Source organism: Arachis hypogaea, chromosome 6 (genome assembly GCF_003086295.3).
Source record: "Arachis hypogaea cultivar Tifrunner chromosome 6, arahy.Tifrunner.gnm2.J5K5, whole genome shotgun sequence".
NCBI classification, from domain to species: domain Eukaryota; kingdom Viridiplantae; phylum Streptophyta; class Magnoliopsida; order Fabales; family Fabaceae; genus Arachis; species Arachis hypogaea.
Window position 1 is genome coordinate 21,206,377 of NC_092041.1, and position 22,386 is coordinate 21,228,762.

General features: G+C 34.8%; 1 protein-coding gene across 2 annotated transcripts; it reads left to right on the forward strand.

Moving 5' to 3' along the window:
* The first annotated feature begins 19,274 nt into the window (after nt 1-19,274).
* Nucleotides 19,275-22,085, forward strand: LOC112696443 (uncharacterized). 2 transcript variants are annotated; one of them, XM_025749214.3, is made up of 4 exons: nt 19,275-19,750; nt 19,861-19,966; nt 20,385-20,545; nt 21,650-22,085. In XM_025749214.3, the coding sequence occupies exons 1-3, from the start codon at nt 19,715-19,717 to the stop codon at nt 20,525-20,527; spliced, it is 285 nt and encodes a 94-aa protein (XP_025604999.1). In that variant the 5' UTR covers nt 19,275-19,714; the 3' UTR covers nt 20,528-20,545; nt 21,650-22,085. The 2 variants fall into 2 exon arrangements, with proteins under 2 accessions (XP_025604999.1, XP_025605000.1); XM_025749215.3 differs by having other exon boundaries at nt 19,312-19,750; nt 21,598-22,085.
* The last annotated feature ends 301 nt before the right edge of the window (nt 22,086-22,386 follow it).

The following is a 22,386-nucleotide window of genomic DNA, read 5'->3' on the forward strand; positions in this document are numbered from 1 at the left end:
ATTCCTTGATCTAATTGCTTATGGGAAGAGATGAAGTACGATCACTGATTATACCACATGTTTTTCTAGATCAAAGTATTGGTAGGATTATATATCACTATATCCATCCAACCTCCAACCCAGTCCAACATGAGAAAGCATTTCTAGTATGATTTCCTCATTTTTCTTCCAAGGTTCAGAGGAAATCCAAGTCTAAGTAATTTCTCTTCCGAGACACTCGCTCAATTGGATGAAGATTGAAAGCTTTCAAGCAAATCAAGAGAATGGAAAGAAGAAGAAGAATAAAAACTATGATTGATCCATTGAATTACAACAGAGCTCCCTAACCCAATGAAGAGGGGTTTAGTTGTTCATAGCTCTGGGAATGGAAATTGAAATTGAAAAGGGAATTTCAAAAGTAAATTGAATTACAGAGTGTTTACAATCCTGGATCCACAGGTCCTATCCCCCAGGGGCCCCCCGGAGCCTTCTTTTCATGTTCAAAAACTCTTCTATTTATACTCTACTTCTCATCTTCAAAATGGGTCTTCAAGTACTTGGATGTGGGCCTTGGCCTTGATTAAAGCAGTTAGGAGTGACACTCTTTGTGACATTGACAATGGGATCAATTCTTTAATGTTCATACTTTGCATGGGTGCTCTAAAAATGAGCTCAGCATGCACATTGGTCACTAACGTTGGTGGCTACTACGTTGGCCAATGTTCTCTTTAAACCAGTGAAGAAAGTTTGAGGCAACATTTGTGCACCAATGTTACTACCAACGTTGGCCTCCTTGTGCGTACGCACACTGCCTTGTGCGTGCGGACACTTGCCATTTTTCTTCTTGTGCGTACACACACAATACTGTGTGTATGCACACAAGGCAATTTTTTGAGCTCTAGCTTTGAGATTTATCGTAGACATTCGCGATAACGTTGGTTCAACATTGGCACCCTTTTTTAGCTTGGAACATTTCCAGCAACGTTGGTGAGCCAGCTTTGGCCACCAATGTTGCTTTGTTGAGCTTGGTGCATTGATGGCAACGTTGGTGAGCCAACTTTGGCCACCAACATTGCTTTCTTTATCTTTTTATCTCACTATAGACTATTATACATGGTTGAAAATCTCTAAATTTCATATTTCTAACCCAACTGGAAGCACCTCAATTGGATATCTGTAACTCAAGTTATGTTCCTTTGAAGGGGACAGGGTCGCTGGCTTTGGTGTGCAACTTTTGAGGCAACGTTGGCACACCAATGTTGGTAACAGCGCCAAATTCTGAAGTTCAAACTTATTGTCCACCCCATACTATTGTATATTGTTGGAAAGCCCTAAATGTGTAATTTCCAATTCCGTTAAAAGCGCATTGTTCGAAGCTTTAAAGCTCGAGTTATACTTCATGGAAGGTGAAAAGGTCAGCTGGCCTTACTACAGGTTGATACTATGTTCATCTTTGCACTTTCGGGGCAAGTTTTCTTCCTCAAATTTAGTGTCCACCATGTAGTGCTATATATTCTTGGAAAGATCTAGATCCCTACTTTTCAATGTTTTTGGAATCACCTCATTTAGAGCTTTGTAGCTCAAGTTATTCTTGTTTGAAGAAGGCACAGTCAGGCTATCAGGAGCAACATTTGTGGCAACATTGGTGAGCCAACTTTGGCCGCTAACGTTGCTTGCTCTGCTTCTTCTCTGTCCTTCCTTTTCTTCTTCTTACCTATCATCAATAAAAAATGCATCAAAGTGTTGCTATAATCACAAGATAATGCATCATTCATAGCATCAAACAATTCTTGGATAAATCTCATGAAAATGCACGTATGTAACAATGTTTGATTAAATCAAGGCATGCATATAATTCTCATCCAAATACTTGCTTATTGCCTAAGAAATGCATGAAAACCAAGTAAAAATAATGAAAAAGGTTTGTGAAACTAGCCTAAGATGCCTAGGCATCAGTCTCGGCACTCTTCCGCGTAAATAGCTCATTTAACTATATGTTGCTCAGACGAGCACTAACACAGGATGGTTTTGGGAACTCTTCAACACTGAATTAATACACTTGAAAAGGTTCGTTGTCATGTGGCCCAGTCGATGTCCCTCGTCAAATGCCAATACTAGTTTCTAAATCCAATGGCATTGCATAACCAGGCATATGCCACGCCTCGCTCTTGCAACCTCTTATAGTTGATGTTGTACTCCTCCACCATCCTTGAATATCCTATGTTGACAACAAGTTTTTACAAGTGTGGGACTTTGAATTCTTTTAAAAAGTTGCTACCGATGTACCTAATATAAAACATTGATGAGCGGATAATTTATACGCTTTTCGGCATTATTTTTAGGTAGTTTTTAGTAGGATCTAGCTACTTTTTAGTATATTTTTATTAGTTTTTAAGCAAAATTCACATTTCTGGACTTTACTATGAGTTTGTGTATTTTTCTGTGATTTCAGGTATTGTATGGCTGAAATTGAGGGACATGAGCAAAAATCTAATTCAGAGGCTGAAAAAGGACAGTAGATGCTGTTGGATTCTAACCTCCCTGTACTCGAAATGGATTTTCTGGAGCTACAGAAACCCAAATGGCGCGCTCTCAATTGCGTTAGAAAGTAGACATCCTGGGCTTTCCAGAAATATATAATAGTCCATACTTTGTCCGAGTTTTGATGACACAAACTGGCATTTAAACGCCAAATTCCTGCCATATTCTGGCATTAAACGCCAGAAACAAGATAAAAGCTGGAGTTAAACGGCCAAACTGGCATAAAAGCTGGCATTTAACTCCAAGGAAAGTCTCTACACATGAAAGCTTCAATGCTCAGCCCAAGCACACACCAAGTTGGCCCGGAAGTGGATCTCTGCATCATTTACTTATTTTTGTAAACCCTGGTAACTAGTCTAGTATAAATAGAACCTTTTACTATTGTATTAGACATCTTTGGATTATCCTTAGATCATCATTGGACGTTTTTCCTTAGACTTGGAGGCTGGCCATTCGGTCATGCCTAGACCTTCATCACTTATGTATTTTCAACGGTGGAGTTTCTACACCACATAGATTAAGGTGTGGAGCTCTGCTGTTCCTCGAATATTAATGCAAAGTACTATTGTTCTTCTATTCAATTCAAGCTTATTCTTATTCTAAGATATTCAATCGCACACAAGAACATGATGAATGTGATGATCAAGTGACACTCATCACCATTCTCACTTATGAACGCGTGCCTGACAAATACTTCCGTTCTACATGAAAACAAGCTTGAATGCATATCTCTTGGATCTCTAGTCAACGATTCACATCGTTTTCCCTTTGACAATGGGGCATCTGAATCCGAGATTAGAATCTTCGTGGTATAGGCTAGAAACATTTGGCAGCATTCTTGAGATCTGGAAAGTCTAAACCTTGTCTGTTGTATTCCGAGTAGGTTCTGGGAAGGGATGACTGCGACGAGCTTCAAAATCGTGACTGTGGGGCGTAGTGACAGATGCAAAAGAATCATTGGATCTTATTCTAACATGATCGAGAACCGACAGCTGATTAGCCATGCGGTAGCTGTGCCTAGTATTTTTCATCCGAGACGAGAAATCCGACAGTTGATTAGCCGTACAGAAACCGTAGAGGACCATTTTCACTGAGAGGACGAGAGGTAGCCATTGACAACGGTGATCTCCAACATACAGCTTGCCCTGGAAAGGAGTATAAATGATTGAATGAAGACAGTAGGAAAGCAGAGATTCAGAAGGAATAACGCATCTCCATACGCTTATCTAAAATTTCCACCAATGAATTACATAAGTATATCTATCTTTATTCTATGTTTATTTATCTTTTAATTATCAAAATCCCATAACCATTTGAATCTGGTTGACTGAGATTTACAAGATGACCATAGCTTGCTTCAAGTTGACAATCTCCGTGGGATCGACCCTTACTCACGTAAGGTATTACTTGGACGACTCAGTGCACTTGCTGGTCAGCTGTGCGAAGTTGTGAAGAGACGTGTGAATCATGGTATTGTGTACCAGGTTTTTGGAGCCATGCCTAGTGATAACAATTTCGTGCACCAAGTTTCTGGCGCCATTGTCAGGGATTGTTCGAGTTTGGACAACTAACGGTTCATCTTGTTGCTCAGATTAGGTATTTTTCTTTTATTTTCTTCTTCAAAATTTTTAAGAATGAATTCTAGAGTTTCAAATGATGCTTTTATCATCACAGGAGCTAGTTGATTCCCATCAATTTGGCTGTTGTATGTAATGTCATGCTGAAGCTTGGTTGACCATGTCTAATCTTTTTAGACTGAAACTTTAGACTAACATTGCATGATTCCTGAAATTCGTATTAAAAATTTTTGAGTTTCTTATTTTCTTTTTCAAAATAATTTTCGAAAAAAAAATTATAAAATCATAAAATCAAAAATATTTTGTGTTTCTAGTTTGAGTCTAGTGTCAATTTTAAAGTTTGGTGTCAATTGCATGTTTGTATTCTTCTTGCATTTTTCGAAAATGTGTTCTTGTGTTCTTCATTGATCTTCAAGTTGTTCTTGATGATTTTCTTTGTCTGATCTTCAAATTCTCTTGTTTTGTGTCCTTTGTTGTTTCTCATGTACATTCTCAAATTGTTAGTGTCCATAGTATACAAACTTCTAAATTTGGTGTCTTGCATAAAATTTTTTCAAAAAATATGTTCTTGGTGTTCATCTTGACATTCAAAGTGTTCTTGCATTATCTGTTTGATTCTAATTTTTCATGATTAGTTTCATTTTGTTGTTTTTTTTCCTTTTCCTCATTAAAAAGTAAAAAAAAAAATCAAAATTATGTCTTTTCAAGTCAATAATACAAAGAATTGAAGATTCAGAACATACAGCAGAGGAATCACAGAGAAAAAACTGGGCATTCAAAACACCCAGTGAGAAAGGAATTCTGGCGTTTAAACGCCAGCCAGGGTACCTGGCTGGGCATTTAACATCCAAGGAGGTAGTATTTTGGGCGTTAAATGCCATAATGGATACCATTCTGGGCGTTTAACGCCAGGATAGCACCAAAGAGGAGATTTTGTATTCAATTTAAATCTTTTTCAAATTTTCAAGTTTTAAAACTAATTTTTCAAAATCTTATCTTTTTAATATCCTCTCTTATCAATCATATCTTTTTCAAAATCAAATCTTTTTCAAATTTTTTTCATTTTTCTTTCAATATTTTCAAAAATCCTTGCTAATAATTAATGTTGTGATTCAAAAATTTTAGTTTTGTTACTTTCTTGTTAAGAAAGGTTCAATATTTGAATTTTAGAATCCTATCTTTTAATTTCTTGTTAGTCAAGTCATCAAATTTTAAAAACTAAATCTTTTTCAAAAATTTGTTTTTCAATCATATCTTTTCAAACATATCTCTTTTTTTTTTCAATCAAATTTTTTTCAAATCATATCTTTTTCAAATTTTTTATTTCAAAAATCTTTTCTAACTTCTTATCTTTTCAAATTTATTATTTCCTATCTTTTTCAAAATCACCTAACCACTTTCTCATTTTTTATTTTCGAAAACCGTTAACCATTTTTCAAAATTCTTTTTAATTAACTAATTATTTTAAAGTTTGATTTAATTTTCGAAAATTTCTTCTCTCTCATCTCTTTCTATTTAATCACTAACACTTCTCCTCTACTAGCAATTCGGACTCTCTCATTCCTTATATGTTCGAATTCGCCTCTATCTACCTCACCCTCCTAGTCTTATTTTCCTCTGACACCTTAAGGAATCTCTATACTATTACATAGAGGATTCCTCTTCCTTTCTGTTCTCTTCTTTTTCATATGAGGAGGAGCAAGGACAAGAACATTCTTGTTGAAGCTGACCCTAAACCTGAAAGGACTCTAAAGAAGAAGCTAAGAGAAGCTAAAGCACAACAATCCAGAGAAAACCTTACAGAGAATCTCGAAAAAGAAGTAATGGCCGAACCCAACAACAATGCAAGGAAGATGCTTGGTGACTTCACTGCACCAAATTCCAACTTCCATGGAAGAAGCATCTCAATCCCTGCCATTGGAGCAAATAATTTTGAGCTAAAGCCTCAATTAGTTTCTCTGATGCAACAGAATTACAATTTTTATGGACTTCCATCAGAAGATCCTTTTTCTGTTCTTAACTGAATTCTTGCAGATCTGTGATACTGATAGGACCAATGGAGTTGATCCCGAGGTCTATAAGCTTATGCTTTTCCCTTTTGCTGTAAGAGACAGAGCTAGAATATGGTTGGACTCTCAACCTAGAGATAGCCTGAACTCTTGGGATAAGCTGGTCACGACTTTCTTAGCCAAATTCTTTCCTTCTCAAAAGTTGAGTAAGCTTAGAGTGGATGTTCAAACCTTCAAGCAGAAAGAAGGTGAATCCCTCTATGAAGCTTGGGAAAGATACAAGCAACTGACCAAAAAGTATCCTTCTGACATGCTTTCAGAATGGACCATCCTGGATATATTCTATGATAGTCTGTCTGAATTGTCTAAGATGTTATGGACCATTCTGCAGGTGGATCTATTCACCTAAAAAAATACCTACAGAAGCTCAGGAACTCATTGAAATGGTTGTAAATAACCAGTTCATGTACACTTCTGAAAGGAATCCTGTGAGTAATGGGACGCCTTAGAGGAAAGGAGTTCTTGAAATTGATGCTCTGAATGACATATTGGCTCAGAACAAAATGATGACTTAGCAAGTCAATATGATTTCTCAAAGTCTAAATGGATTGAAAATGCATCCAACAGTACTAAAGAAGCATCTTCTGAAGAAGAAGCTTATGATCTTGAGAACCCTGCAATGGCAGAGGTGAATTACATGGGTGAAGCCTATGGAAACACCTATAATCCCTCATGGAGAAATCATCCAAATTTCTCATGGAAGGATCAACAAAAGCCTCAACAAGGCTTTAACAATAATAATGGTGGAAGAAACAGGTTTAGCAATAGCAAACCTTTTCCATCATCCTCTCAACAACAGACAGAGAATTTTGAGTAGAATCCATCTAGCTTAGCAAATATAGTCTCTGATCTATCTAAGACCACTCTCAGTTTCATGAATGAAACAATGTCCTCCATCAAAAACTTAGAGGCACAAGTGAGTCAGCTGAGTAAAAGAGTTACTGAAACTCCTCCTAGCACTCTCCCAAGCAATACAGAAGAGAATCCCAAAAGAGAGTGCATGGCCATAACTGTGACCAACATGGCCAAACTTAAAGAGAGTGAAAAGGCAGTGATTCCCAGTGAGGAAGACCTCAGGGAATGTCCACTATCCATTAAGGAGTACCCCAATGAGGAACCAAAGGAATCTGAGGCTCATACAGAGACCATAGAGATTCCTTTGAACTTCCTTTTACCATTCATGAGCTCTGATGACTATTCATCTTCTGAAGAAGATGAAGACATTGTTGAAGGGCAAGTTGCCCATTATTTAGGAGCAATCATGAAGCTGAATGCCAAGCTATTTGGTAATGAGACTTGGGAGGATGAACCTCCATTGCTCATTAATGAACTGAATACCTGGGTTCAGCAAACTTTACCTCAAAAGAAATAGGATCCTGGTAAATTTCTAATACCCTGTACCATAGGCGCCATGACCTTTGAGAAGGCTCTGTGTGACATAGGGTCTGGTATTAACCTCATGCTACTCTCTGTAATGGAGAAACTAGGAATCTTTGAGGTACAAGCTACAAGAATCTTACTAGAGATGACAGACAAATCAATGAAACAGGCTTATGGACTAGTAAAGGACGTGCTAGTGAAGGTTGAAGGCCTTTACATCCCTGTTGATTTCATAATTCTAGACACTGGGAAGGATGAGGATAAAGCCATCATCATTGGCAGACCTTTCTTAGCCACAGCAAAAGTTGTGATTGATGTTGACAGAGGAGAGTTGGTTCTTCAATTGAATGAGGACTACCTTGTATTCAAGACTCAAGGTTCTCCTTCTGTACACATGGAGAAGAAATATGAAAAGCTTCTCTCAATACAGAGTCAAACAAAACCCCCACATTCAAACTCTAAGTTTGGTGTTGGGAGGCCACAACCAAACTCTAAGTTTGGTGTTGAGAGGCTACAACCAAACTCTAAGTTTGGTGTTGAGAGGCCACAACCATGCTCTGATTATCTGTGAGGCTCCATGAGAGCCCACTGTCAAGCTATTAACATTAAAGAAGTGCTTATTGGGAGGTAACCCAATTTTTATTTATCTATGTTAAAATTTCATTTTCCATTATTATTTTATATTTTCTTTAGGTTGATGATCATGTGGAGTCACAAAAACAACTGCAAAAATCAAAGCAAATTCAAAAATAGCATTAAAAATAGCACACCCTTGAGGATGAACTTACTGGCATTTAAACGCCAGTAAAAGTAGCAGAATGGGCATTAAACACCCAGTCTGGCACCATTCTGGGTGTTTAACGCCAGAAATGGGCACCAGACTGGCGTTTAACGCCAGAAACAGGCTACAACTTGGCATTAAACACCACGAAAGGTATAAAAGCTGGCGTTTAATGCCAAAAACAGGCAGCAATCTGGCATTAAACACCAGAATTGCACTCTAAGGGTGTTTTTGCATGCTTAAATAGGAGTAGGGATGAGAAGTCATTGACCCCTCAGGATTTGCGGACCCCACATGATCCCCACCTACCCTACCTCTCTCTCTCCCCCTCACACATCTCTATAATACTCTACCCAAAATACCACTCACCTATCAAATCCTATTCTCTTCCCTATATTCTCTTCACCAATCACCTCCATCCCTCTTTCCCAAAAACCCCACCCACCTCACTTTTCAAATTCAAATATTTTTCCCTCCCAAACCCACCCAATTTTATTCGGCCACTCTCCATCTCTTTCCCTATAAATACCCCTCTTTACTCTTTCATTTTCACACATCACAACCACTCTCCTACCCCCTTGGCCGAACATATCTTTCCCTCAATCTCTTCCATTTTCTTCTTCTTCCCCTTCTTTCTTTCTTTTTTTGCTCGAGGACGAGCAAACCTTTTAAGTTTGGTGTGGTAAAAGCATTGCTTTTTGTTTTTCCATAACCATTTATGGCACCTAAGGCCAGAGAAACCTCTAGAAAAAAGAAAGGGAAGGCAAAAGCTTCCACCTCCGAGTCATGGGAGATGGAGAGATTCATCTCAAAGGTCCATCAAGACCACTTCTATGAAGTTGTGGCCAAGAAGAAAGTGATCCCTGAGGTTTCTTTCATGCTCAAGAAGAATGAATATCTCGAGATCCGATATGAGATCCGAAGAAGAAGTTGGGAAGTTCTTGCCAACCCCATTCAACAAGTCAGAATCTTAGTGGTTCAAGAGTTCTATGCCAATGCATGGATCACTAGGAACCATGATCAAAGTATGAACCCGAATCCAAAGAATTGGCTTACAATGGTTCGGGAAAAATACTTAGATTTCAGTCCGAAAAATGTAAGGTTGGCATTCAACTTGCCAATGATGCAAGAAAATGCACGCCCCTACACTAGAAGGGTTAACTTTGATCAAAGGTTGGACCAAGTCCTCATGGACATATGTGTAGAAGGAGCTCAATGGAAAAGAGACTCAAGAGGTAAGCCAGTTCAATTGAGAAGACCAGACCTTAAGCCTGTGGCTAGAGGATGGTTGGAGTTCATCCAACGCTCCATCATTCCTACTAGCAATCGATCCGAAGTAACAGTGGATCGGGCCATCATGATCCATAGTATCATGATTGGGGAGGAAGTGGAAGTTCATGAGATCATACCTCTAGAACTCTACAAGGTGGCTGACAAGTCCTCCACTTTGGCAAGGTTAGCCTTTCCTCATCTCATTTGTCACCTATGCAATTCGGCTGGGATTGACATAGAAGGGGACATCCTCATTGATGAGGACAAGCCCATCACTAAGAAAAGGATGGAGCAAACAAGAGAGCTCACTCATGGACCTCAACAAGAGCATGAGGAAATTCCTCATCAAGAAATCCCTGAGATGCCTCAAGGGATGTATTTTCCTCCACACAACTATTGGGAGCAACTCAACACCTCTTTGGAAGGCTTGAGTTACAACATGTACCAATTAAGGGTGGGGCACCAAGAGCACTCCATCATTCTCCATGAGATTAGAGAAGATCAAAGAGCTATGAGGGAGGAGCAACAAACGCAAGGAAGAGACATAGAAGAGCTCAGGCATTCCATTGGATCTTCAAGAGGAAGAACTAGCTGTCATTACTAAGGTGGACCCGTTCTTTGATTTCCTTGTTCTTATTTTTCTGTTTTTCGAATTTGATGCTTTATGTTTGTCTATGTTTGTGTCTTCATTACATGATTATTAGTGTCTAGTGTCTATGTCTTAAAGCTATGAATAACTCCATGAATCATTCACCTCTCTTAAATGAAAAATGTGCCTAATTACAAAAGAACAAAAAGTACTTGAATTTCAAATTATATCTTGAAATTAGTTTAATTATTTTGATGCGGTGGCAATACTTTTTGTTCTCTGAATGAATGCTTGAACAGTGCATATTTTTTATAGTGAAGTTTATGAATGTTAAAATTGTTGGCTCTTGAAAGAATGATGAACAAAGAGAAATGTTATTGATAATCTGAAAAATCATGAAATTGATTCTTGAAGCAAGAAAAAGCAGTGAAAAAAAGGTGAAAAAGAAAAAAAAAGAAAAAGAAAAAGAAAAAGCAAGCAGAAAAAGCCAATAGCCATTTAAACTAAAAGGCAAGGGTAAAGAGGATCCAAGGCTTTGAGCATTAATGGATAGGAGGGCCCAAGGAAATAAAATCCAGGCCTAAGCGGCTAAATCAAGCTATCCCTAACCATGTGCTTGTGTCATGAAGGTCCAAGTGAAAAGCTTGAGACTGAGTGGTTAAAGTCGTGATCCAAAGCAAAAAGAATGTGCTTAAGAATTCTAGACACCTCTAATTGGGGACTTTAGCAAAGCTAAGTCACAATCTGAAAAGGTTCACCCAGTTATATGTCTGTGGCATTTATATATCCGGTGGTAATACTGGAAAACAAAGTGCTTAGGGCCACGGCCAAGACTCATAAAGTAGTTGTGTTCAAGAATCAACATACTGAACTAGGAAAATCAATAACACTATCTAAATTCTGAGTTCCTATAGATGCTAATCATTCTGAACTTCAAAGAAAAAAGTGAGATGCCAAAACTGTTCAGAAGCAAAAAGTTACTAGCCCCGCTCATCTAATAAGGACTAAGTTTCATTGATATTGTGAGATTCATTGTATATTCTCTTCTTTTTATTCTATTTTATTTTTAGTTGCTTAGGGACAAGCAACAATTTAAGTTTGGTGTTGTGATGAGCGGATAATTTATACACTTTTTGACATTGTTTTTAGGTAGTTTTTAGTAGGATCTAGCTACTTTTTAGTATATTTTTATTAGCTTTTAAGAAAAATTCACATTTCTGAACTTTACTATGAATTTGTGTGTTTTTCTATAATTTCATGTATTTTCTGGCTGAAATTGAAGGACCTGAGCAAAAATCTGATTCAGAGGCTAAAAAGGACTACAGATGCTGTTAGATTCTGACCTTACTGCACTCGAAATGGATTTTCTGGAGCTACAGAAGCCCAAATGGTGCACTCTCAATTGCTTTAGAAAGTAGAAATCATGGGCTTTCCAGCAATATATAATAATCTATACTTTGTCCGAGTTTTGACGACACAAACTGGCGTTTAAACGCCAACTTCCTGCCCTATTCTGGCGTTAAACGCCAGAAACAGGATAAAAGCTGGAGTTAAATGCCCAAACTGGCATAAAAGCTGGTGTTTAACTCCAAGAAAAGTCTCTACACATGAAAGCTTCAATGCTCAGCCCAAGCACACACCAAGTGGGCCCAGAAGTGGATCTCTGCATCATTTACTTATTTCTGTAAACTCTAGTAACTAGTCTAGTATAAATAGAACCTTTTACTATTGTATTAGACATCTTTGGATTATCCTTAGATCATCTTTGGATGTTTTTCCTTAGACTTGGAGGCTGGCCATTCGGCCATGCTTGGACCTTCATCACTTATGTATTTTCAACGGTGGAGTTTCTACACCACATAGATTAAGGTGTGGAGCTCTGCTGTTCCTCGAGTATTAATGCAAAGTACTATTGTTTTTCTATTCAATTCAAGCTTATTCTTATTCTAAGATATTCATTCGCACACAAGAACATGATGAATGTGATGATCAAGTGACACTCATCACCATTCTCACTTATGAACACGTGCCTAACAAACACTTTCGTTCTACATGAAAACAAACTTGAATGCATATTTCTTGGATTTCTAGTCAACGATTCACATTGTTTCCCCTCTGACAATGGGGCATCTGAATCTGAGATTAGAATCTTCGGGGTATAGGCTAGAAAAATTTGGCAGCATTCCTAAGATCTGGAAAGTCTAAACCTTGTCTGTGGTATTCCGAGTAGGATTTGGGAAGGGATGACTGTGACGAGCTTCAAACTCGCGACTGTGGGGCGTAGTGACAGTTGCAAAAGGATCATTGGATCTTATTCCGACACGATCGAAAACCGACAGCTGATTAGCCATGTGGTAGCTGTGCCTGGTATTTTTCATCTGAGACAAGAAATTCGACAGTTGATTAGCCGTACAGAAACCGTGGAGGACCATTTTTACTGAGAGGACGGGAGGTAGCCATTGACAACGGTGATCCCCAACATATAGCTTGCCATTGAAAGTAGTATGAATGATTGAATGAAGACAGTAGGAAAGCAGAGATTCAGAAGGAATAACGCATCTCCATACGCTTATCTGAAATTTCCACCAATGAATTACATAAGTATCTCTATCTTTATTCTATGTTTATTTATCTTTTAATGATCAAAATCCCATAACCATTTGAATCCGCCTGACTGAGATTTACAAGATGACCATAGCTTGCTTCAAGCCGACAATTTCCGTGGGATCGACCTTACTCACGTAAGGTATTACTTAGACGACCTAGTGCACTTGCTGGTCAGCTGTGCGAAGTTGTGAAGAGACATGTGAATCATGGTATTGTGCACCAAGTTTTTGGAGCCATGCCTAGTGATAACAATTTCATGCACCAAACATCCACCATACCTTTCGAGGTTGCCAATCACCTCCGGAATGATTTACTGCTGCCCAGATTGACTTATGCCGGTCTGAGATTATATGCACATCGTCTCTTGTAACAACATGTCTTCGTAAATTACTAAGAAAAAAGTGTCATGCATCTGCGGTCTTTCCCTCCACGGGGACAAAAGCGATAGGCACAATGTTATAGTTCCCATCTTGTGCAACAACAACAAAAAGTGCACCTTTGTATTTTCTGCAAAAGGGTGTGCCGTCAACCTAAACTAGAGGCTTGCAATGCTTGAACACTCTAATGCATAAATTGAAACTCCAAAATATGCGGTGATGTATCCTGACACTGTCTGCCTCCTCACTCCTATTGTACAGGGGTCATGTTTCTATTTAGACAATTGAGCCAAGCATCTTCTGAACCATGACCGAGAACCACCATGGCAAAGCTCGGTAAGAATCTTCCCAACCACCGAAGACTTTGGGTATGGACTTCTACTTTGCTAACCAAGCCTTTCGGTAACTGATGGTGTAGTTGAACTTTGACTGGACTTCCACAATTATAGATTTCACTTTAATAAATGGGTCGGTCTCAACCAATGGCTTTATAGCCTCAACAATTGTGTCTGAATCCAAATTAGAATGATCATGTGAAATCGTTCCCAGGGTGCACATGTGCCTACTGTTGTATCTCTTCATCTCCAACAACTTTTTTTCCATTTCAAGCAGGCTCGGATAAGACAGTCGCACCCACGACCATACGTCTTGCATTTTGCATAAAACTTCTATGGCTCAGACTCATATACATTGTAGTCGACTCCTCTAGAGATAGTGTAACTTCTAATTGCTCCAACAACTGACTTTTTAGAACTATATTCTATTCCAATCCTAAATTCTCCGTCCTCAGGATCAACAACACCAAACAAAACAAAAATCATCACTCATTTATCCATCAAAAATATAAATTAAGAAAAATGTATTATTCACTCATCACACACCTATGTTTGCATATTCGAAAAATTTCAGTGCATGCATGGCATCAAGATCCAAGTTACGTATAAAAGGTTGAACGTCCATCGGTTGACTAACTGCGGGAGGAACCACTGAAGGATTACCATGTTATTCATAACACGCAGCGAAAGTAATAAAGTAATCCTAAAGATCTATTTTGTGCTTACACTTTATTCCAATGATAAACAATATATAAATCAGATCTAAATACCTGTGTGTACGCTAATAAAAATCATTTTCTCCTTTGATGGTACGAAGGCGCTATGCATATCCACTCCGAGACCAACCTTTGTTGTCAACTTCTTGACTAATGGACATCTGATCTAAATTGAAAAATCTCTTGCAACTCTTTGCATGCCATAAAATTCTTCTCCAAGAATTAGGCTCACATACGTTTATGTTGTAGAGATAAAGGAATAAAACTCATGTTTTTATTCTCTTCTGTTTCCTGTACTCTTAGCATACATATATATAATACGAGATTTGTTACTGATTTTAAATTTGAATCTCAATTCAAATTTAAATCATATCTTGAAATTCTAAATCTGAATCCTTCAAGTTTATGAATCATATATGACGAACTGATTTCTATCGGTAAAGAAATTCACAAGAATATAATCGTGTTGTAAGTATAGTTTCTAAACCAACAGAGAATCCTTTCGTACAAAAGTTTGGTTGTCACAATTAACAAAACCCAATAAAATTTATAATCGAAGTATTCAAACCTCGGGTCGTCTTCTCAAGGAATTGCAGGGAAGTATGATTTATTATTGGTTATGGAAAATAATATTTTTTGGTTTTTGAAAGATTGAACAGGGAAAATAAATTGCAGGAAAAATAAATTAATAACTAGAAAAACTCTTGACAAGATATGAAAACTGGACGTCCTATCCTAGTTATCCTTATCAATTATGATGAGAATTGTATTTTGCTCCCACCTTATTAACCTCTAACTATGAAGGTAAGTTAAGTGGATGAATCAATTTGATTCCTCAGATCCTAGTCAATTCCTAAGAAAAGACTAGAGTTATTGGAATTCAAATTAATTAGCAAAGATAATAATTATCAATCACAATGAGTTTGATAACTCAAGTGTCTCCAATTAATCAATTCATCAATTAAAGCAAAGAATATAAAAAGCTAAGTAAAAATCATAAATCTGAAATACCTCAAATTATATTTAAACATAAATTCAAATCTAACATGAAAGGGTTCATAAGCCAATTTGGCAACATGAGTCAAATACAAGTAAAAGCATTAGAGTATCTAAAAGTAGAAGATAAACATAAATTAAAGTAACATTGAACCTGGAATGAAGAAGAATAATCCTAAAACTAATAGAAATCCTAAATTTTAAGAGAGAGGAGAGAGCCTCTCTCTCTAGAAAAACTACATCTAAAACTAAAATTGTGAATAATGAATGTTGTATTTAGTATATCCCCCTTTGAGTCTTTGCATGTTCCCTGGCTTTATTCTGTGTTTCTGAGCCGAAAACTGGGTCAAAAACAGCCCAGAAATCGCCCCCAGCGATTTTTGATAATTCTATAGATCGCGCATGTCAGGCGTACGCGTCATCCAGACGTGCGCGTCATTCAGCGTTTTCCTTGCCACGCGTACGCGTCGTCCACGCGTTCGCGTCATTCGTGCAGATTCCAATCCACGCGTTCTCGTCAGGCACGCGAACGCGTCACTGCGATTTTCTCTATTTCGCGCGGTCGCGTGAGCCATGCGTCCGCGTCGGTGTTCGCTGGTCATCTCCTTGGTTTCTTGTGTTCCTTCCATTTTTGCAAATTTCCTCTCCATCCTCTAAGTCATTCCTGCCCTGTAATCCCTGAAATCACTTAACACACATATCAAGGCATCGAATGGTAATAAGCGAGGATTAAACATAGCAAATTTAAAGCCCAAAGAAGCATGTTTTCAATCATAGCACAAAATCCGGAAGGAAAAAGTAAAACCATGCAAATAGTATGAATAAGTGGGTAAAGAGTTGATAAAAACCACTCAATTGAGTACAAGATAAACCATAAAATAGTAGTTTATCAATATCATAACTCAATTTGAAACAGAATCAATTAGGATCTCATCCAAATTTAGAAATAGAATAACTAATTATTCTCAAATCTCATTTAATATTCTCAATTATCATACTATTATTATATTCTTGGCGCTAGCAAAGAATATTATATTCTATTTTGAATTAATATAATTATTTAATTGATCAAATCAAAATAATAATTAAATAATTCTATAGCAAAGATTAAAACACTCGTTAGTGTGTGACCCCATAGGTTCAATACTAAGCGGGTAGGAAATTAGTCATACTAAATTTACTAATCAAGGTTGGCGTCTAATAACACTCCTCAATGACCCGATAGTATGAAGTAATATATTTTTACTAAGAACCTTAGAAGAACAAAGTATAATTCCTTCCATCTTTCCAGCTCTTGGTTAACCCTTAGAGTATGGTTTAATTGTCAAACTCTAACTTGTTACCATTATTATAATGAACTGTGAATGACTAAAGAAACTCATTTCTTCATTCATTCAATTCCCTTGACTAAGGTTTTATTCATCTGAGTCATTATAATCATAGAGCTCAAACTCTTTACCAAGAGTTGACAGATTCCTTATTGATTAATCATGAATTCTACATGTATTTAAATTATACCCAATATCCATTCAACTAGCACCCTAGGGTATTAGGTGTCTGGAATCGAAGTATAACAAATACATTGTTAATTACTATGGCAGTCGCGGGTCAAAAGAAACTCTATTACTATATTCATCTTGAGAATATCCTATTGACAAATATGCGATAATTATAACCATTAGGAATTCTCAGAGTGAGTAAGTTCAATTGTCATATCTCTATATGCACCATCTATATATATAATTTAATAAATGAGATCTATTAATCTTCATCCAATGAAGATCATTAATAATCTTATGATCAAGAACAATTTAGATTAAATTATAAAAGATTCATCTCTCAACATTATGATCACCATCACAATGATAAATCTCTAAACTTAATCAATGACCTTATTATATTAACATTTTAATATAATAACAATAACAAATTATTTGACATATGATTGATTGGATTGTGGTCATACTATTTATTCCCAACAACCACTACATTCTCCATTACTGCCTCACCTCCCATATTACCATCCTCATCTTCGTCGTCGGCTTCATAACTAGCTTCAAAGTCCTCTTTGTTATCACTGTTCATTCCTTCGTATACTTCAACTTTATCATCCTCTATATCTGAATTATATTGAATCCCATCTTTCTCTACATTTTCAAACTCAACATAAAACTCAATCTTTTGGCTGTCGTCCTTGAGTCTTCCGGTGAATATGGAATATGTGCTGCATACTTGCTACGTCAATGATCAGCATAATATCAAACTGTATTCAACCACAAAAAACTATAACGGAATTTCGGTATAGGATATTGCCAACTCTCCTCAACATATCGTTCTCCATGCTTTGACAAATACCGTGCTGAAATTCTATGAACGTCATGGTGCATAGAACCAAAAACAAAAATGGATTTTTACACGCAAAGCTCACTCCCTTATGAATATTCTGTATAATTTCACCGTTGTGATACCCCACTAAATTTGCAGCACCCTTCATTACACTAGAAACACGCTCAAACAACTCTCCTCTTTACAATGAAATGATATCAAATTTTGCTTTATATAAGAAGAATACTCAACACGCAAATTACATGTTGCATCATCATAAATCAAAGTAACATACGTCGATATTACGCCCTTACATATTGAGTCAGCACACCTTTTACATATTGTAACTACTTACCTGATATATCTACCAATTTACAAATACACCAAATGTACCTATTTTTACTAAAAATACCAAGAATTCTTTCATACGAAAACAATGAGCCAATAATACAGTTTCATTTAAAAAAAACATTAAAAATTAAATTTTTTAAATAAAAAATTATTTCCAGTCATAGGTTCATAGCACATAACACACACTCCAACCACAATCACAAACACTCATTATGGAGTTTTCCACGGAATAACTTAATTTATTTATACCTATATATTATGAGAATTTAATTTTTATGTATTATAAATATAAAATTTTATATGTACATTTAATAATATAATATTACATCAATAAAAATAATTATTTTTTATATTAATTATATAAATAATTATCTAAATAAATAAATTAAAATATATAACTATAAAATATTTTATAGTTTTAGTACATTAAAATTAAAGAAATCATGAAAATTTGCTTTCGTGTCTCATTATAGAAAGTGTTAGAGACTAATATTTAACGTAAAAAAAATAAAAATTTAATTAATATTAATCTAAATATAAAGAATATTAATCACGTAGTATTTTTGTATAAACTAACAACGAATTAATATGAAGAAATAGGCTTTAATTGGACCAAGTAGTCCACGTAGGATTTACGGAAAGAGGAAGGTCCCACGTGTCACGTGAAGATGGTCCCACCGCCACGTAATCAGCAAACAATTGCGTTAGGCACTCTTCATTTACAGAATCTCCTCTAATCTTCTCGCCACCAATCCTCGTTCTCCTCCCACGTGGGTCTTTGGGTCCCACTTCACTATTCATGTGTTTTATTGTACTTACCTGCCGTTTATAGCTTTTTATTTGAAACTAATTATTTTGATCAGTAATTATCCGTTAATATTCCTTCTTCTTAAGAATTTTCTTTCCTTTTTTTTAGTTTTCATTTATCTACAAAGTTACTAGTTAATTATGAATTGAAACATTTTATTTCACTAATAAATTGTTTTTATTTTTAATTTTTATACTTAACATTTAGCTAAATTAAATATTTATTGATTTATCAAAATTAAAATATATTATTTATAAAAAATTTTGAAATTATTTATCAATAAATCTTCATGATAAAATAAATCTTAAATTTATCTTTAAAATAAAATATTAAAAAATAACAATTTTAATAAAATGAATTAAAATTAATTATTAATTCAAATACAAAAAAATATTAGTTACTTAACATTTATGTTTTAAAATATAACGATGTTAAATATATTTAAAAATTAGTCAAATGAACAATTTATAATATATATTAAAATATAAAATATATATAAAATTATATCATAGTTATATATAAATACATAATAATTAATTTAATAAATATTTTTGTGCACAATAATATTTTTGTGTATAATATATTATGAACTTCTATCAATTTGCTTTGGGTTTGCTGTATATACCTTTTTATCTCTCTCTTTTTACGTGCATTCTTATTATAATATTTTCCTCATATATTAATATTTTTAACCAGCAACCTCGCTATATATGTAGCCACCTTCCCTACAAATCCAACAAATCTCATTGTCTTTCTCTTCACCTGGTTTAATTTTCATACCCCATTTCTTGTCTTTTCCAATCTTTTCTTCATTCTTCTAGCTAGCCCTTCTTTACTCTCTCTTTAATTATATTTTTTTACAGAGAAGTAGTACAATATATACTTAGAAACTTATCATAATATCAGATCGGATCATATAACAAGATCGAGGAGAGCAAATCATATTAAACCTCTTTCTAAAGTAGAACAAATATAAGATTATTCTCAGACTCGGATTAATATATAAAGACCATGGAAAACTCCTCATCTGCATCGTATATCCACCTGGTGAGTTTTTCTTTTTCTTCTTTTCCCCTTTTTCGGTTTGTGATATAAATATAAGTGAAATTTTAATTAATAATTATACAAGGGTCTAATATATATATGTATGTGTATAGGTGCACCGTTTGATAGAGGAGTGTATCCTCTTCAACATGAGCAGAGAAGAGTGTATGGAAGCTCTTTCCAAACATGCAAATATTCAGCCCGTTATTACCTCCACCGGTAATTAATTAACTAAATCACCTATCTTGCTTAATTAGCTTAACTGCTTTAATTTCAACGGCTCTGTATGTTGGATCAATAATAATAAAAATGAACTTTCATTTTTTCTTTAATTCCATCACATATATATATATATATATATCATGTGCTTGTTTATTAATTTTCGAGACTAATACAGAAAATGTAATTAATGAGTCCATTAGCTTGTATTAATGTAGTATTTATTATCACGTATAGGTTGGGAAAAAGGAACAGAAAAATGTATAATTCATGAATTGTTATGGATGATGTTATCTCATTGTTATTTTCAAACTCATTTATTTATTTTGATATTTGGTTGTTCCTGGGGGCATGGCGGCCAAATAAAAAATGAAATGGATATTTGAATAACGCACGTGCATGCATGTGTTGAGAGCAGTGTGGAAGGAGTTGGAGAAAGAGAATAAGGAGTTCTTCGAGGCATACTCAAATAGCAGAGCCCAGAGAGCAGCAGCTTCAGAGCAAGACACAAGGCAAATGATTCGCGACATGCTCTCAGATCCTTCCAAACAACGAGTTTAGCTTTTGGACGCAAACAAGGTTATATTTCTCAAATTAATTCCACCACCAACTCTACATTAAAATTGACCAATCTTATATCATCAGTAAATATTATTATTTTTTATTAATATTTAATTAATAATAATTTATATTTATATTTATATAAATTAATAAAATTTATTTATTAAAAATAATTTAATTTTATATTAGTCAAATGATACAAAAAATACTAATATTTACTAACTCTTAAAAATTTTTCATTAAAATTAACTATTTCGGTAGAATATATATTAAAATATAAAGATACATTAAAAAAAAAAAAATATATATATATATATATATAATAGTTGATTTAATGGGCAAATCACATTCTTGAATTAATTAGATGCTAATAATAATTAATATTCTGTAAACTACTAAATTACATTTGAAAAATTTACGTGTTGGACAAAAATAATTAAAAAACAAAATGCTACCATTTTTAAAAATTAATAAAAACGATTAGTCGTCAAATAATTCTGTGTCTACTGACCAAAAAGAGGGTGTGACACCATATAAGATTGTCACATAAAAATTCGTACTTGTCACATCATCTTAATTTTTTAAAAAATAGTTGTCATTTTTAATTTTTTAGACTTTTCCTCGATGCTTAAATCTTTGAGAGATGCATTTTAGGTAAATTATTCTTTTGTGAGAATATTAAGAAATCAGTATTTTTAATAAATAATAAATAAAAATTTGATCAATATTACTTCAAATATAAAAAAATAATATTTACCTAGTATTTTTTTATAATTTTCTTACAAAAATACCGAATCAACACATATCTTTTAAAAAGTTAAAATATTTATTTTAAAAAAATAATTAACTATCTTCTTATTTTTTTTCAAAATATTCACATATTTGTCATATTTTTTATATTAATAAATTGCAATAATATATAAATATGTTTTAGTTTAAAACAAATAAATTATAACCGTAAAAGTTCAAAACGACATTTCTTGTTTAAAAAGCATATCACGAAAGTCTATTTAATCATAATAAAAAAATGTTAAATAAAAATATATAGAAATAACACCAAATCTGTTCAGGTAAGTAGGTAACTGAGGTCACCAATTGAGGTTTGTTTTGAATTGACAATAGAGTGGAATGGCGAAGGAGCAAGCTGGCGGGGACAAAACGACGCGGGAGAAGGGAACAGAACGGCGTCGTATTAATAATGGACGGTACAAATGTCTCTGTTTGATTTGTCTTAATATGTGCAATTAGTTGAAGTCAACACAGCACTTCTACACACTACAGTGACTGGGAGAGCGTGACGTGGATGCACGTGTCAAATAATTACTCGTAAAGAGAATGTGTAAGACTCATGAGTCCATATGTACATCTAGATTATCATATTATATAAAGAGAAATGTATTAGCATTTCCCATCATTTACATTTAATGTTTTAGATATTTGAACTATATCTACTAGCGGCTTAACAGGCACTAACGTGCCTGTTTAGCCGCTTTTCTACTGTTTTGAAGAATTTAATTTTATTTTTAAAATATATTATTCGTTCTTTAAATTTATTAAATTATATTTGTTAAATTTTAATATTAACGTGATCTTATTTATATTATATTTTAGTGTTGATATTAATATATCATTTATTCTTTAAATTTGTCATTCATCATTTTAAAATTAACGTAACCTTATTTGTTTCATATTCTGTTGAGGGTAAAACTACTATAGAAAACCTTTAAAATGCTAAATTATAAAAGCACACAATGAAGATATATGTATATTATCAGAAAAAGATATAGTTCCAGAAATAACGACAAAAAATATTATCCTAATTTAAAAAGAGTATATATCTATGAACCCAAATGCATGTT

Coding starts and splice junctions, on each gene's coding strand:
- LOC112696443 (XM_025749214.3), top strand. CDS start 19,715: ATGGAAAACTCCTCATCTGCATCGTATATCCACCTG. Junction 19,751..19,860: donor CTGCATCGTATATCCACCTG/GTGAGTTTTTCT, acceptor GTATGTGTATAG/GTGCACCGTTTGATAGAGGA. Junction 19,967..20,384: donor GCCCGTTATTACCTCCACCG/GTAATTAATTAA, acceptor TGTTGAGAGCAG/TGTGGAAGGAGTTGGAGAAA.